Genomic DNA, 13,088 nt, shown 5'->3' with positions numbered 1-13,088 from the left:
AGAGCGGTTTCTCTGAACGATGGCGACAGTTTACAGATTTATTCTTGGTAGGTTTGGAGAAATACTGTGTACCGTGGACCTGTTTTTAATAAATATGAGCCAGGGAATTATGCTGAGCATTCCTAAAGTGAAGGAGATTTTGCTCTAGAACCTTATATAGTATTGAGAATGAAGGAAAAGGACAATTCCAGAATAAGGAAATAACACATAATATAAAAAACTAAATATACAAGTTACAAAAATCGTACATTTTTCTTGAATTTTACATGTTAGATTTCATTCAGTAATTTCATACAAGATCTGTCAAAATTATTTATATTTTTCCTGTGTGCAGAAGTTACATATTTTAATAAAAATACTGTATATAAATTGAGTGACATGAAAAAATATCTAGAGTGCACAGTTAACTAATTTCACACCATTATCTTTTAATTTTCCGGTTTTTAATTGTAACTGTTTGTTTACTCCATTAAAAATTCTTTCCAACAAATGGCGTTTTAAGAGGATTGTTAAGAGACTGATCTATACTATTCTATGCGAAGAAGAAATCCTCTGGGGCTCATTGAAATTATTTCTAGATGTCTTTTCTGTAGCAGAAACAGTGTCTGAGACAAAGAATTACAAAATTATACATGTTTTGGATTTTCCATCCTCTCCACTTCCGCCACCAGCTCCTGCTGCATTTTCAGCTAAAAAACAGAGAAGGAAAGTAAAGTGAGTATTTTCTGTTAATTTTAGCTGCTCTAATTTCCTGCTAAAAGGTTTTGCTTTTGTGATACGCATATTATGTGCGTTTGATCTGAAAATTGAACATGCTTTCACTACTTGTCTGGGAAAAACGAGCAAGGAACAATAACACATGCTATATATACATATGTGTATACAGTGTGCAGTGAGTACCAACAAAGGACCAAACACACACTGAACCACTCTTACTGGAAAGTTTCAGTAGTTAAATACATATAACTCTGTCCCACACATACAAAACTAAGGTATGCAAGCCATGCAAAAGAAATAAACTCTTGGATCAATATAATCTGTGAATCTATTTGTGAAGCAGATGATACAAAAACTTTAATTTGACCTAATTGTATAAGCCTTTATCCAACCCTGCATGAATCCCTTTGTAATCACCAACTGAGAGACACTTTTTATGTTTGTTGTCTATAGCTACTGACTCTGTTACTGTCTCTCTCAAATGATTCCACAGATGTTCATTGGTCATTGGTCATATTTAAGATTCTTTCAGTTGAGTTTCCAGGTTCATGTAAGGTAAGATACCAATATTAGAATTAAAACTTACATTTGAAAGCTGTGGATCACCATGTTACTAGGTCATTTTCGACCCTTTCCACCTGCATTGAAACATGTCACATAATCAGTGTCCTACCCTTTGTAATTTGTGGATATAATCAATACTATGTTACTAACTATGTATTTTATTTTCTTAGTTTAATACTGTATTCTGTTTTAGTTTCTGTTCTGAACTTTCCACTGTAGTGGTTCAGCAAATATGTTTATTTTGTTTTCTGTCTACTGAATGGCTAAGAATAGCCAGGTCAATGTGATCTAGAGAAACCACCATGGTTCAGCACGTATCGAACTATTGTTTGTATGAACTGACTTAACAAACACATGTGTTTACATGGCCTTCATTTGACAGTGTCATATCTGTTCTTCGCAAATGTGCATGGTCTCATCCCAGTGCACATTTAAAAATATGCAAAATAATTAACTTAAATTTTGTGATACCAATTATGATATGCAAAGGTCAGATCCTTAGCTCCTCAAATCAGTCTGTCCATGCTTGTAAGGTTTCTTGTGGGGAAAATACTTCTTTCCTTAAGTCAGTGACTAAGTGATTCCAAAATACCAATGATGTAAGATGGTCCTAACTTCAGGTGGGAGTAGAAATAACCTGAGTCTTCCTAATGTATAATTTAATTTTTATTTAAGAACCATATACTACTTAAAGGCATAGGATCAGACTTCAGTAACAATACTCTTTTCCAAGAAAGCAAATGTATAAAGAGGTTTGTGTATAGGTCCTGGGTTATTTTGTTTTGTTTTGTTGATATTTCTGTGAAGTTCAGGTGCTTACATTCCAGTGCAAGGAAAGAGTACTGTGTTCCTACTTACAACCAGCTAATTCTCAGCAATAAATCTTAAATAAATTATATTATTAATTGCAAAAAAGTGTCTTCAAAAATAAATTTGGGACACAGTGGTGTGGCTCTAATTTCTGTTTAAGTGTGTGTAAATGGTATCACAGTGTGAGCAGGCCAAAATATTTCTTGTAATTTTATTACAATAATAATATATAACTCATTTTATTAAACTTCCCTTTAAAAAATCTGCTTTGATTAAATTATGTAACTTACAGTACTTTTTAACAACTTTGCAACAACATTTTTTTTTTAATTTTAGCCTAGTATCATTTATTTTAGGACCCAATAAGTCTACTTCCACTTCACACTCTGACAGTAACTTGGTGAGTGGCCTTGAGTAGCCTCTCTTTTTGTGAAATGTGAAGAATACTCACCTATTTCCCACAGGCACTGATTAACAAATAAATTATTCAGTAGTGCTTTATGTTTTAAAGATGTGAAACACACACTTTAACTGTTCTTCAAACTATCTGGCAATAAATCATTCTGTAGTAATCACACAAGTTTTTTTTTAGTTTCTGAACATTTTCAGTCATCTCAGCTGATTAGCAGAGCTGTTGACCTGCTGTTCTACAGGCAATAGAGAATAAAAATAATGGACTCATTGCACTCTTACGCTTGAATCATAGGTTCTCAGTTTCTATAAAATCAGATTCTCTTGTAGGTTATCTACAGTACAGAATCATACTTTCAGTTTTAGGACTTGAGGTGTCTTAGGAAGATTCGTGTTAAATTTGTAATATGACACAGTGTATTTCAGCCAAGAAACTGGTGGTAGGGAACTAGAGCCAAAAGCTTTATCTTAAACTTGGAAGAGAAGTGGGGATTTGCACTGCTTTTTTATGTTCCAAATGCACACTATCCATTCCCATCTCTTTTCCTTACATTTTCATTTTCAGTTTAAAGCACCTGAATACATTTGGGGCTGATGCCACACAATTGTGATACATCTCTAATATTTCAGGTGATTGCAACATTCACAGATAAATAAGTGTTTAATTGCATTCAGTTGTAAGTCTTAAGACAAATTTTACAGTCCCTTCACTTTTGTGATGGTCATATTTTCTATAATTCTGCAATTTAGAAAATGAGGTCAGTGTACTGGATTTGTATAATCTTTAAAGGTTACTCCCCTTCCAAGTAAAGATTAAACTAATTTGGCTAATTCGGAATTCATATACCATTAGTATAAAGTTTAATAGAATATTGCACGAGTGCACTGCATGTGTGAATTTGAAAGAGAGAATATGTTGACTGCCTTACAAATATATGTAAATGAAAACCTTAGAAGTTACTTAACCTTTTTTGGCAGCTTCTTCTTCTTCCTTTTTCTTTTGTTCCTCAATAATTTTCATCTTCTCTTCATATTCATCAGCTCGTGTTTTCCATTCAACCCTGTTGTTTTGAAGACCATCAAACATAGGTGTAATTTCCTTGTGAAACCTTGAGAATTCCTGTACAAACAATTTACATTAGTAAATTAGAAATCTGTGAATGCGGATGATTTGTAAAATCTGAAATTTACAGTGGAAATATTGCAGAGAAAACATTAGCTTTCATTTTTCTATTAAATCTCATTCAGTATGTATGCTAGATGAATTAATTTTATTTGATTTAACTTGTTTTTTCAAACACTTGTTCAATCTCTGGTAGTCGTTTTTCTGTAGAAGAGAAAAAAATTTAAAAGAAATAGTGTGAGTACGTGCTGGTGCACATTTGAAAGCATTTTCTTGGAGGCATATTATTGGAAATAACTGTGTTGGAATAATGCTCTATTGTGCACTTAGTCAGTTAGAAAAGATCTATATACTACATAATCTAGTATCTTCCTTAATTCCATGTTTGATAATCTGATTCATATCATATAACTATGATACATGATATTTTATCATATGATTATCTGTATCAGCTTATAATAAAAAAGTCTAGTATCCCATAGTCTATTCCAAGCAGATGATGATGTATCTTAAGATGTTAAAATATTACATGTCACTTTTCTGCATGGCATTTTGGGGTAATATGAAAAGGTAGACAGAGATTAATAGTGTTGGCATTTTAGTGCCTTGCAGAAAATACAGAATATCTTTATTTCCAGAATATTGCAAGTTTCCTATTAGCTTTGCGGTGCCATTAACTGCCTTCTGTAACCAGTCACATGTTACATATTTATATTAAATGGGACTGAATCGGACTGGGCTTTCTCACTCAGTCTTTCAAGGTCCTAACAAAACCTCAGCACCCTCAAGTTTCACTGAGATCTTCACTGTTTATGAATTAGCTTCACATCTCTTAAATTTCCTCTGTGGGAGCAATTCTTCTGTGTAACCAAAAGATTGAAAAATTGTGGCTGTTGTGATAGTTGCTTACCCTGTGACCAAGAGTCCTGCTGCTGTCTAGAATTTTTTAACTGCAACAGTTTGTCACTAATCCTGCCATCAGAACTGCAGTGGGAAAACAAACAATTATTCTTACCTTGTACACAAATGTACACACGAAATCTATGAAACCAACTTGGAGCTTAGGTAGTTCATCTCCTTTGTTTCTGTCCATCATAGGCTAGAACAGAACAGCAGTAATTTAGATTATGTAGATATCATGCTTTTTGGTATAATGATCTAGTTAAGCATCATGGGCCATTATCTGTTCAATGTTTAATAACAGTTAATATTGCTTAACACAGTTAAATTGTTTAGTACTTACAATTGGTTGTTGCTGTAGCACAGTTCGTTCCAGGTCACCTTGCTCCCAGAATTCGTTTGCAACCATGAGGGCAACCTGAATAATCACAATTCAGTGGAAATGTCAGCAGAAAGCAGTCAATTTAAATAAATAAAATTAAAAAAAAGAATAAGGCTCTCCAGAAAATGTGAAAATGTTGATTAACCAAGAACTGGCATATTGCTGTTTAATACTTAACTGTTATTGCTAACTTCCCTTCCACAAAGAGAGGACTTATTTCTTGCTAGCTGTTTTATCTCAGAAAAAGTACTCCAGAAATAGGGAGTTTTGGTCAAACACAATAGAATTCCACTCTTTAATCCATGTAGAGGTAGTCAAGTGCTTCTTTCAAAAATTACAGACACTCTCTGGTCTGCTTAAGGCTTTTTCCAGTAAATTATCTGTAACAATATTCTGGTGTATGCTGAGTAAATGATAGATTAGGAACAAGACAATATTACAAGCAACATAACAGAATCTTCTAGTAACTGTAATGTGTATTACTTAGAAGGCTCCACAAGCATCTTACAGTTTTATTTTTGATTATGCATTGTTAAAACCTGTTCCTCTAAGGCTAAGTGATGAGCTTCAGTGTGAAGTACTGAAGTACTCGAAGTACGTATGTACAAAGCAGTGTCACACTGTATTACAGAAATTTTAGCACATTTAAGTACTTCGAAATGGCACCAAGATCTACAGAACAGACACAATTAATTCAAATCATACTGTTGTTAAATCTGTAACTTAAAAATACCTGAAAAATAACAAAAGTTGGATAGCACCAAAATAACTGAGTGATATTTAAGGGTAGCTGGAACAGCTGACAGAATCAGGGATGCCCATTTTAGCGGAAGGACAAGTAGAGAAGTTTGGAGCATCTGTAGAGTGTTTGGGGAGAGGCATCATGGAACCTTTACACTCACAGTAAGAAAAAAGTAGAAGCTGTTTTCTGGAAACACAGGTGCAGATACTTAAATAACTATAAAAAAGTATTTTTTTTTAATGCACCAAATAGGCAGTAAAACAGAAGGCAAATGCAGTATTGTCTGTCTGAAAAGTACCTACCTTACTTTGCACTTCCCAAGGCTTGGTTATAGCAGACAGATCACATCCAGTCATCATCATAGCCCTTTGAAAGCACAAAACGGAACAAGAGTATAGTCAGGATGATAATAGGGGGGGAAAAAAAGGTCTAGATTTTTTAAGGAATTTGGATACCTAAGATACAGACATTTTGAGAAGATTATAGACATCTATTTCTAATTTAAAATCATGATTATGCTCATCATCGGACAATAATACAAAGTCTTAATTTGCATGTTTAGGGGCCCAAATTCTTTTAAAATCTGGTCCTTGATAACTGATGGAATAAAGAGTAAAATATTAACCACCTACATTATGACTTCTTTTTTGGTTGGATCAATAGATATGTATTTGATTGCCTCCTCTTCTGTTTCCATTTTTTCAATTGCATCCACAATCTTTTGAAACATAGTCCTTTTCCTGTTAAAAGATACCAATAAACCATATATATAGTTCCTGCACTAAAAATGAAATAGAAAATCATATTTCTGATATTTATGCTTTTCCAAAGTAGTATCCTAATCGTAGTATCATGGCACCTTCTTCCTGTTGAACTCAAACTTTTCCAGTAACTTAGCACATTTAGATTTTGCTATATTCCACTGAGTAAAGTATTATGTCAGAATTCCTGACAAAAAAATAACCAGTTTCCTCACTCTTCATATTAAAACTGTTTGGGGTGACATTCTATTCCTTTAGTATTACTTATTTGTTACTTCCTGTAAAATAATGGATTGGGAAAAGTGATGCAAATACTAATAAATGTTTGTCCACTCTCTCCCCTCAAAAATCTAAAGTTAGAATTGTTTCCTTTCTCCTGGCTTTAAATTGTCCCAGTCATAAGAAATCTGGACCAAGCCAAAAGGTTCCATATGTCTTTAAGGAAGATATGCATTATAAAAGCACATTAAATCAGTAGTTTAGGAACAGGATGGAGTATTTGATATTTGGAGTCTTTGGCATATTTAGCACTGGGTTCTGTTGATGTCTGCAGTTTTCTTTTTAAAACAGCATCTTAATTTCTGTGTCATAAGCATGCTCCTATTTAGTATGAGTAATGGTAGTATGGTACTCTGGGTATCACACATGCACACTACGATTAGGCGACATAATTCTCACTTCTGAAATACAGTGTTTGCTCTAACTAAAAGCATATTTGAATGACCTACTGAATGTATACTAAGTATTATATACATTTATGTGTTCTCTAATTTGAAAGCTTATAAGGAACCTAAGAATCTCCTTTTTTTAACAGTAATTAGACTTAATTTTAAATATAGCTCTGTACTCTGCATATAAACATCTCTATACTCTGCATATAAACTGTTAAAAACTATTAAAAACTACACTTATAAATTGTATATGATTGATATTTTTTTCAGAAGGAAGTTACACAGAATTTAGTACTTACTTGAAATACAAAGCCAAGTCAGTTGCTATTATTGCAACTTCAAATAAGTGTAGAACAGTTTCAAACTGGCGCTTATTTAGGTTCTGGAAGATGTTTAAACTCTGCAAGATGGAAAGTGTACAAATTCAGTTCCTTTTATAATGCTGTCTTTGGTTTGTACTATGCAGATTGTCTCAGAATAGTATAACAAAATTGGCCAACTGCAGTCTCTAAATTAAAATAATGCTACAAATGAAAAAATATTCAGTTGGTAAAGATGGCCCTTATTCCTTGCCAATAAATGTGTAAATAAGTGTGTGAGTGGTAGGTGGATCTAAGATGGCTGCACAAATAACCAGATCCACAGGGACTCAAAATGCTCCAAGTCCTGCTGTCGCCATATATAAATGAAAACCAAAGAAAACCACCTGTGTTCCGCATGAAATGTCAGTCTTCATAATTTCTTTACAATTCACATTCCATAGACCTAATTTTCCTAGACTTTTTAAAGCTTCACAGTGGACACCTTTTCCTCCTGTTAACCTGTGTCAGCCTGCAGTGCTGTTAGGGACCTACAATAGTAAGTGAAATGGCCTTTTTCTCAGGCAAAGGGAATGAGAGCATCACACGGCATTTTTCTAAGTGTTCTGGTTTTCCTTCCTTCTTTAACTTAGGGGACAATACCTGTGAGAGCGTGGGGTGCAGCAATGCTGATGTTGAGAGCCTCTAGAGATCCTGACAACAGCTCCAGCAAAGAGCAGGGGTTAGTCCCCAGCATCTCACATTTGAAAAAGTATGTCGCCATCAATAAAGGTAAAGGTGGTTTCTGGGTTTTTTTGAATCATAAATCTTCTGGGGTTTTTTGAGGTTATTGTTCTACTGCTTAGTGTAAGGATTTTTTATTCTGTGGCCTCATGAGCTCAGGAAAGAGCACCACCACAGGGATTAAAAAGTGAAAAATGAGGGTGGAAGTGGGTGCCTGCCACGCTGCTGCGAACAGGTGGGATGGAAGAGGCATGTGTGTTCAAGCCTAGCCTGTTAAATTTCTTACTTCTCTGCAAATACAAAATACTCTATAAAAAAGAGTTGTAAATAGTCTCTTCCGTTGTAGCTAGGACAGAACCAGGCACCACTGAGGGAAGGATGGCTGATCCTTGCCAGAGGAGCAGGGCTCTGTGGGGCAGAGAGCCCTGGCGGGCTGCGCTGCCACCATCTTGTTGAGCCTGAGGAGAGTGTGGTGGGGAGCCTCATCTCTGCAGCTGCCGGGGAAGTGCAGCTGAGGATGTCTGCCTAATTCAGGGAAGATCAATAACAAGAGCTGCAGCATAGCCTCATGACACTATGTTCTCTGTTTTAGCAAGGTAAGGTTGGGGGGGAGGGGGTCTGGCCTGTGCGTCTGGCCCTCCATAAACAGCTCCATTCCTTTGCTCTCCAGCTGCCAGAGCCATGAGCTGAACTCAGGCCTCCTGAGCCAGGGGCAGCAGTTTAATTACAATATTTTGTATGCATGTATTGTATTTTGTGCTTTGGTTTCAACATCATCTGTTTTGTGAAAGTAGAAAAAACCTGAGTGTGAGTGAGGCCCAGAGGAAAAGGTGTTCTGTCTTGACTGAGTCTCTTTCTGGCAGAATTACTGATGTTTCTATAAGAGTGGACAATGCATAAGAATTTGGTTTAAACTTCAGAATTTTAGCGTAATTTCTTTATCTGGACCTAGAGGAATGAATGAGACATAATGAAATTCGGAACATCATAACTTAATTGTATCTTTTGTGTTGATCAGTGTGAGTAGATGGTTCATGCAGACATACCTCATCTTGCAGTAGGGTTTTACTGTACTCTAGGTGATGCCTTTCTAAAATGGAAGAGCCGTGAAGTTTTGCCAGAGGAGCAGCTGATCTGTTGAAAAAGAAGCAATTATTTATAATAAATTTTCAAAGCAATACTTTCTGTTTCAGGATTCAGATTTTTAGGATTACAATGGTTCTGATCTTCATATTCAATAGCTTAAGCTATATATCTTTAGCATTTGTGTGATGAAGAGTAAAAAAAAAAAAAAGGCTTGCTTGCCTTCACTCTTGTGACTGAATAATGATGGAAATTGGAGAGCACTGCGTGTTCAGTGCCCACTAAAGTCAAAGGCATGGTTAGATGCCTTAAAATGAAAAATGTGTGTTTTTTAAAACATGTCTCTATTTTGTCTCGTGTGTCCAGTTTTGACGTTTGCTTAATCTATGCACGTTCTGTGTACCTTAAAAATAGCCTTTATGCATTTTTTTAGTATTTATTGTGTGTCATGGCTTTTTAAGTCATCTGTCTGTGAGCCATGTCCCCTGTGATTCTAACTTATTGTAAATTAAATCTAAAGTAACAGTATAATGGACTTTAATTCCTCTAAGGCCCATGGGCTCCTCCCGTCCCCCAGAATCACTGTTTTATGGACTGCGCAAGTATTGACAGCTCAAGTGTATTCAGTCTCATCACATTATGCTCAAAGCATTCTCTGACATTGGGCTAAGCTTCGAGCAGAGGAAATTCTGTGTCAGACTATGGTAGTGGGAGGAAGGGAGAAGTGGCCTATCTATGTAGGCTCGAGGTGGTTCTGCATGCTTGGAAGTGTATTTTCCTCCTTTCTTTCCTTGGCTAATAACTCAGTTCCTCAGATAACCCAGGCCAGACTGCTAGATGCTACCTGTATTTTCTGACTTGTGATTAGGAACTGTCCTGGTAAAGCCTGATAACTTTTATAAATAGCTTTACTGCGTATGACCTCACATAGAGAGCTTTCAGCTAGGGAACACCACAGTAGGAAGATTTAAAACCTCCCTTAAACTTATTTGGATGAGAGGCAGGCGACTGAATAAGAATCAGCATCTGTCATTCTCTCTCTCCTACGTCACCTGGAGAATCCCTGGGAATAATCAGAAAATCCCTTCACGTCACTGCTTCAGTACGCAGGCTGAAATGCCTCTCCTGAGAGGCATGTATCCAGGGTCAGAGGAAGAGGCTGAATCATTCTGGAGATACAGTTGGTGGGAAACTGTACTCAGAGAATTATAATCTTCTGGTACACGAGACATTCTGAGAAACCTGTGTTCTGGAGCTAGCACATGTAAACAAGCCCTAACAGATGATGTAAAAGACTAAATGGTAGATTGTTCACCCTTCAGGAGAAGAGCAAGGTTCACCATGATATTTAATGTTGTAATAAAAAGTAAGTTCAAAACCAAATGAATCAATACTGTTCTGTAACAAGCATCTACTAATTAATATTGTTTCATAACAAACAAGGGAAAAAAATCACAAAGAAATCCTTTAGAATATTTTCTCAGAAAAAAAAAAAAAAAAAAAAAAGGAGCATGAATTGCAAAGCTTAACCTCATGATGTGTAATTTACTGGCATGTGGACCCAGTCCAGAGCACAAACTGTTTAGGTCAGAATCCTGTATAACATGAGGAGATTACACCCCAGGAAAGGACCTGCATCAATCAGTAAACTGAGGGGGGGAACAACTGAGCTAGTCAAATGGTACAGTAGAAAACAGAGAAAAGGAATCTATCTTAAATCCTGTCCCTCTCTAAACTGGCTTTTATCTGTGCCACATCCTGAATCCCTCTCCAGAAAAGTGCTGTCTTGAAAAAAAGTAATCCAGTTAGGGATTTTAACGTATTTTTCTCATTTCTTTGTGGCCTCATGTGCATGAGGCTCTGCTACAATCCAAGCATTCCAAAAGCTTAGTCTCTCTTAAAAATAAATTGTAGCTCCACGACATCCTTCTAAGATTCTGCATTTGAATTTTGTCTTTGTGTTTCAGCTGCCATGACAAATGCTCTGAGGCAGAAATCTTCTGTAGGATAAATCTTCATCCATGCCAGAAGAATATGGAATATATACCTTATATTTTTGCAACTTTTTGTCATGTTTTATTCATTTGCCACTAAAAATACTACATATCCATATATTTGAGCATTTGTACTTACTTCATCTGATACAAGTTATTGGTCCCTCTGTGATCAATGTCATGACAGAAGGCAGCAGCCACCATGGCGAATGCTTCTAGATCAGTATAGTATTTCTTTATCTTGCCTGTCTGTAAAAGAAAACAGACAATTCTGAGTGTGTACCTTTCTGAATTTTCCATCTGGAATTGAAAGGAAAACTAAATAATGAATGTAAGGTTAATACTAGCAACATTACCATCAGCAAAGTAAACATTGTTTGTCCCACATTGAATCCATGTCGCCAGTTATGGTAAGTGATATCTCGATAACCCTTCCTGACTGTGTACATCCATCTTGTAAGGACCTATTATGAACAAAAGTAATTAAGACTGTGCAGTTAATTGAAACAAAATGATGGCATTCTTATAAAATTCCTGGAAAATACTATGAAATTACTGTAATAATGTGCACATTCTATGAAAATAATTGCTTTTAATTGAATTAAACATAGAAACAGCAAATTGTTCTTATGTAAATGTGTGTTGATTTACTTCCATAGCTCACACTATGTCAAGATTAGTTTTAAGTCTTTATGAATATTTGCAGATGTTTAATGAAGAATGGAAGATTGTTCCATGCCACTAATATTTTAGTATTGCTTGCTTCTATATTAAAGTACCTACAGTCAGCTATTTTTCTTGTATCTTAAAATAAATATAAACAAGAAAAAATAAATCAGACCTCAGCTGGAACTTTGAACTTTTCAACAACATTTATCTCAAAGAACAGTCGTATTCCACAAGTTATCAGGCCATGCTCTGTAACAGGAAAGTCACTGAAGCGGAATTCATACAGTTCTAAATCTTTTGGATCAGGTAATTCTTCCTTCTGTTAGGAAAAGTCAAAAACACAAGGGTTTTTCTAGCAAGAACAAAGTTGGAAAACCTTGTATTTTATTTTCTGACTTCAGTAGAAACATTGCCTAAGGACAGTATGCTTACAGTATCTTCAAAGGCCTTAGGTTTCAGTACAAACTAGTGTGTATTAAGTTACGAAACACAATCGTGATACTGCTGGCTTTCTTCTCAAAGAGGATAGGTAAAAGTCTTGGCCAGATGGTGTTTCTTCCTGCTCTGAATTCCAAGACAAGCTGTTGTGACCATCTCAACGTTTCCTTAGTTCAGCAATCTCAGGCCTTGGAATTTCTCCTTCCTGGTATAAAATCCCATGATTCTCCCACTTTCAGCCTGGTCTCAAGGCTGCAGTTCATCTTTTTGACAATCAAAATTATTCTTGTTAAGTGTTGTTCTTCACTTTTGGATCTTATGAACAGTGATGAATATAATAACTAAAACTAACCTGTCTAGAACAAAACATTTTTGACTTATACGGTAGAATAAAGTACAACAACAGCACCTTTTTTTTTTTTTAGTAACAGAAGGCTTGCTTCCATGCCTTCCTACCTATGGCCTTGTCTTCTCTTGGAGAGACTATAGGCAAGAAAAGATTCCTGTATATTTTTTAACCTCTGGAGTGCTGGTGATTTGTTTGTTTCTGCTCCACAACCAACTCTCAAATTAGCCTGTCTTACCTTTTTTCCTGTGACAGTCTCTCTTTTTCAGTGATAGCCTGTATACGCTTAATAGACAAACCTATAAGGTTGATTTGGCACATGGAAAGTGGACTGGAAAATCCTACAAGATCAGATGTAAACATTCACAAATCTGATTTGTGTTCTCATTTGTCTACTTGTAGCAGATTCTTGACTGCCTGGCTCTTGAATAGTC

General features: G+C 35.7%; 1 protein-coding gene across 1 annotated transcript; it reads right to left on the bottom strand.

Annotated features, from left to right (window-relative positions):
- Window positions 1–2: 2 nt before the first annotated feature.
- LOC104468509 (cone cGMP-specific 3',5'-cyclic phosphodiesterase subunit alpha') lies at window positions 3–12,189 on the bottom strand (the record flags this gene model as incomplete). The annotated part of the gene is made up of 11 exons (XM_010082678.1): window positions 3–689; window positions 3,469–3,622; window positions 4,641–4,724; window positions 4,869–4,943; window positions 5,952–6,015; window positions 6,282–6,389; window positions 7,381–7,481; window positions 9,171–9,258; window positions 11,341–11,450; window positions 11,558–11,665; window positions 12,043–12,189. Coding segments are annotated over 11 exons (1,110 nt in total), but the record flags the coding sequence as incomplete, so codon positions are not given.
- Window positions 12,190–13,088: the final 899 nt, after the last annotated feature.

The sequence above is a fragment of the Pterocles gutturalis genome, unplaced genomic scaffold (genome assembly GCF_000699245.1).
Source record: "Pterocles gutturalis isolate BGI_N339 unplaced genomic scaffold, ASM69924v1 scaffold51479, whole genome shotgun sequence".
Classification (NCBI taxonomy): Eukaryota; Metazoa; Chordata; class Aves; order Pterocliformes; family Pteroclidae; genus Pterocles; species Pterocles gutturalis.
This window is presented reverse-complemented; position numbering and strand designations above follow the sequence as displayed.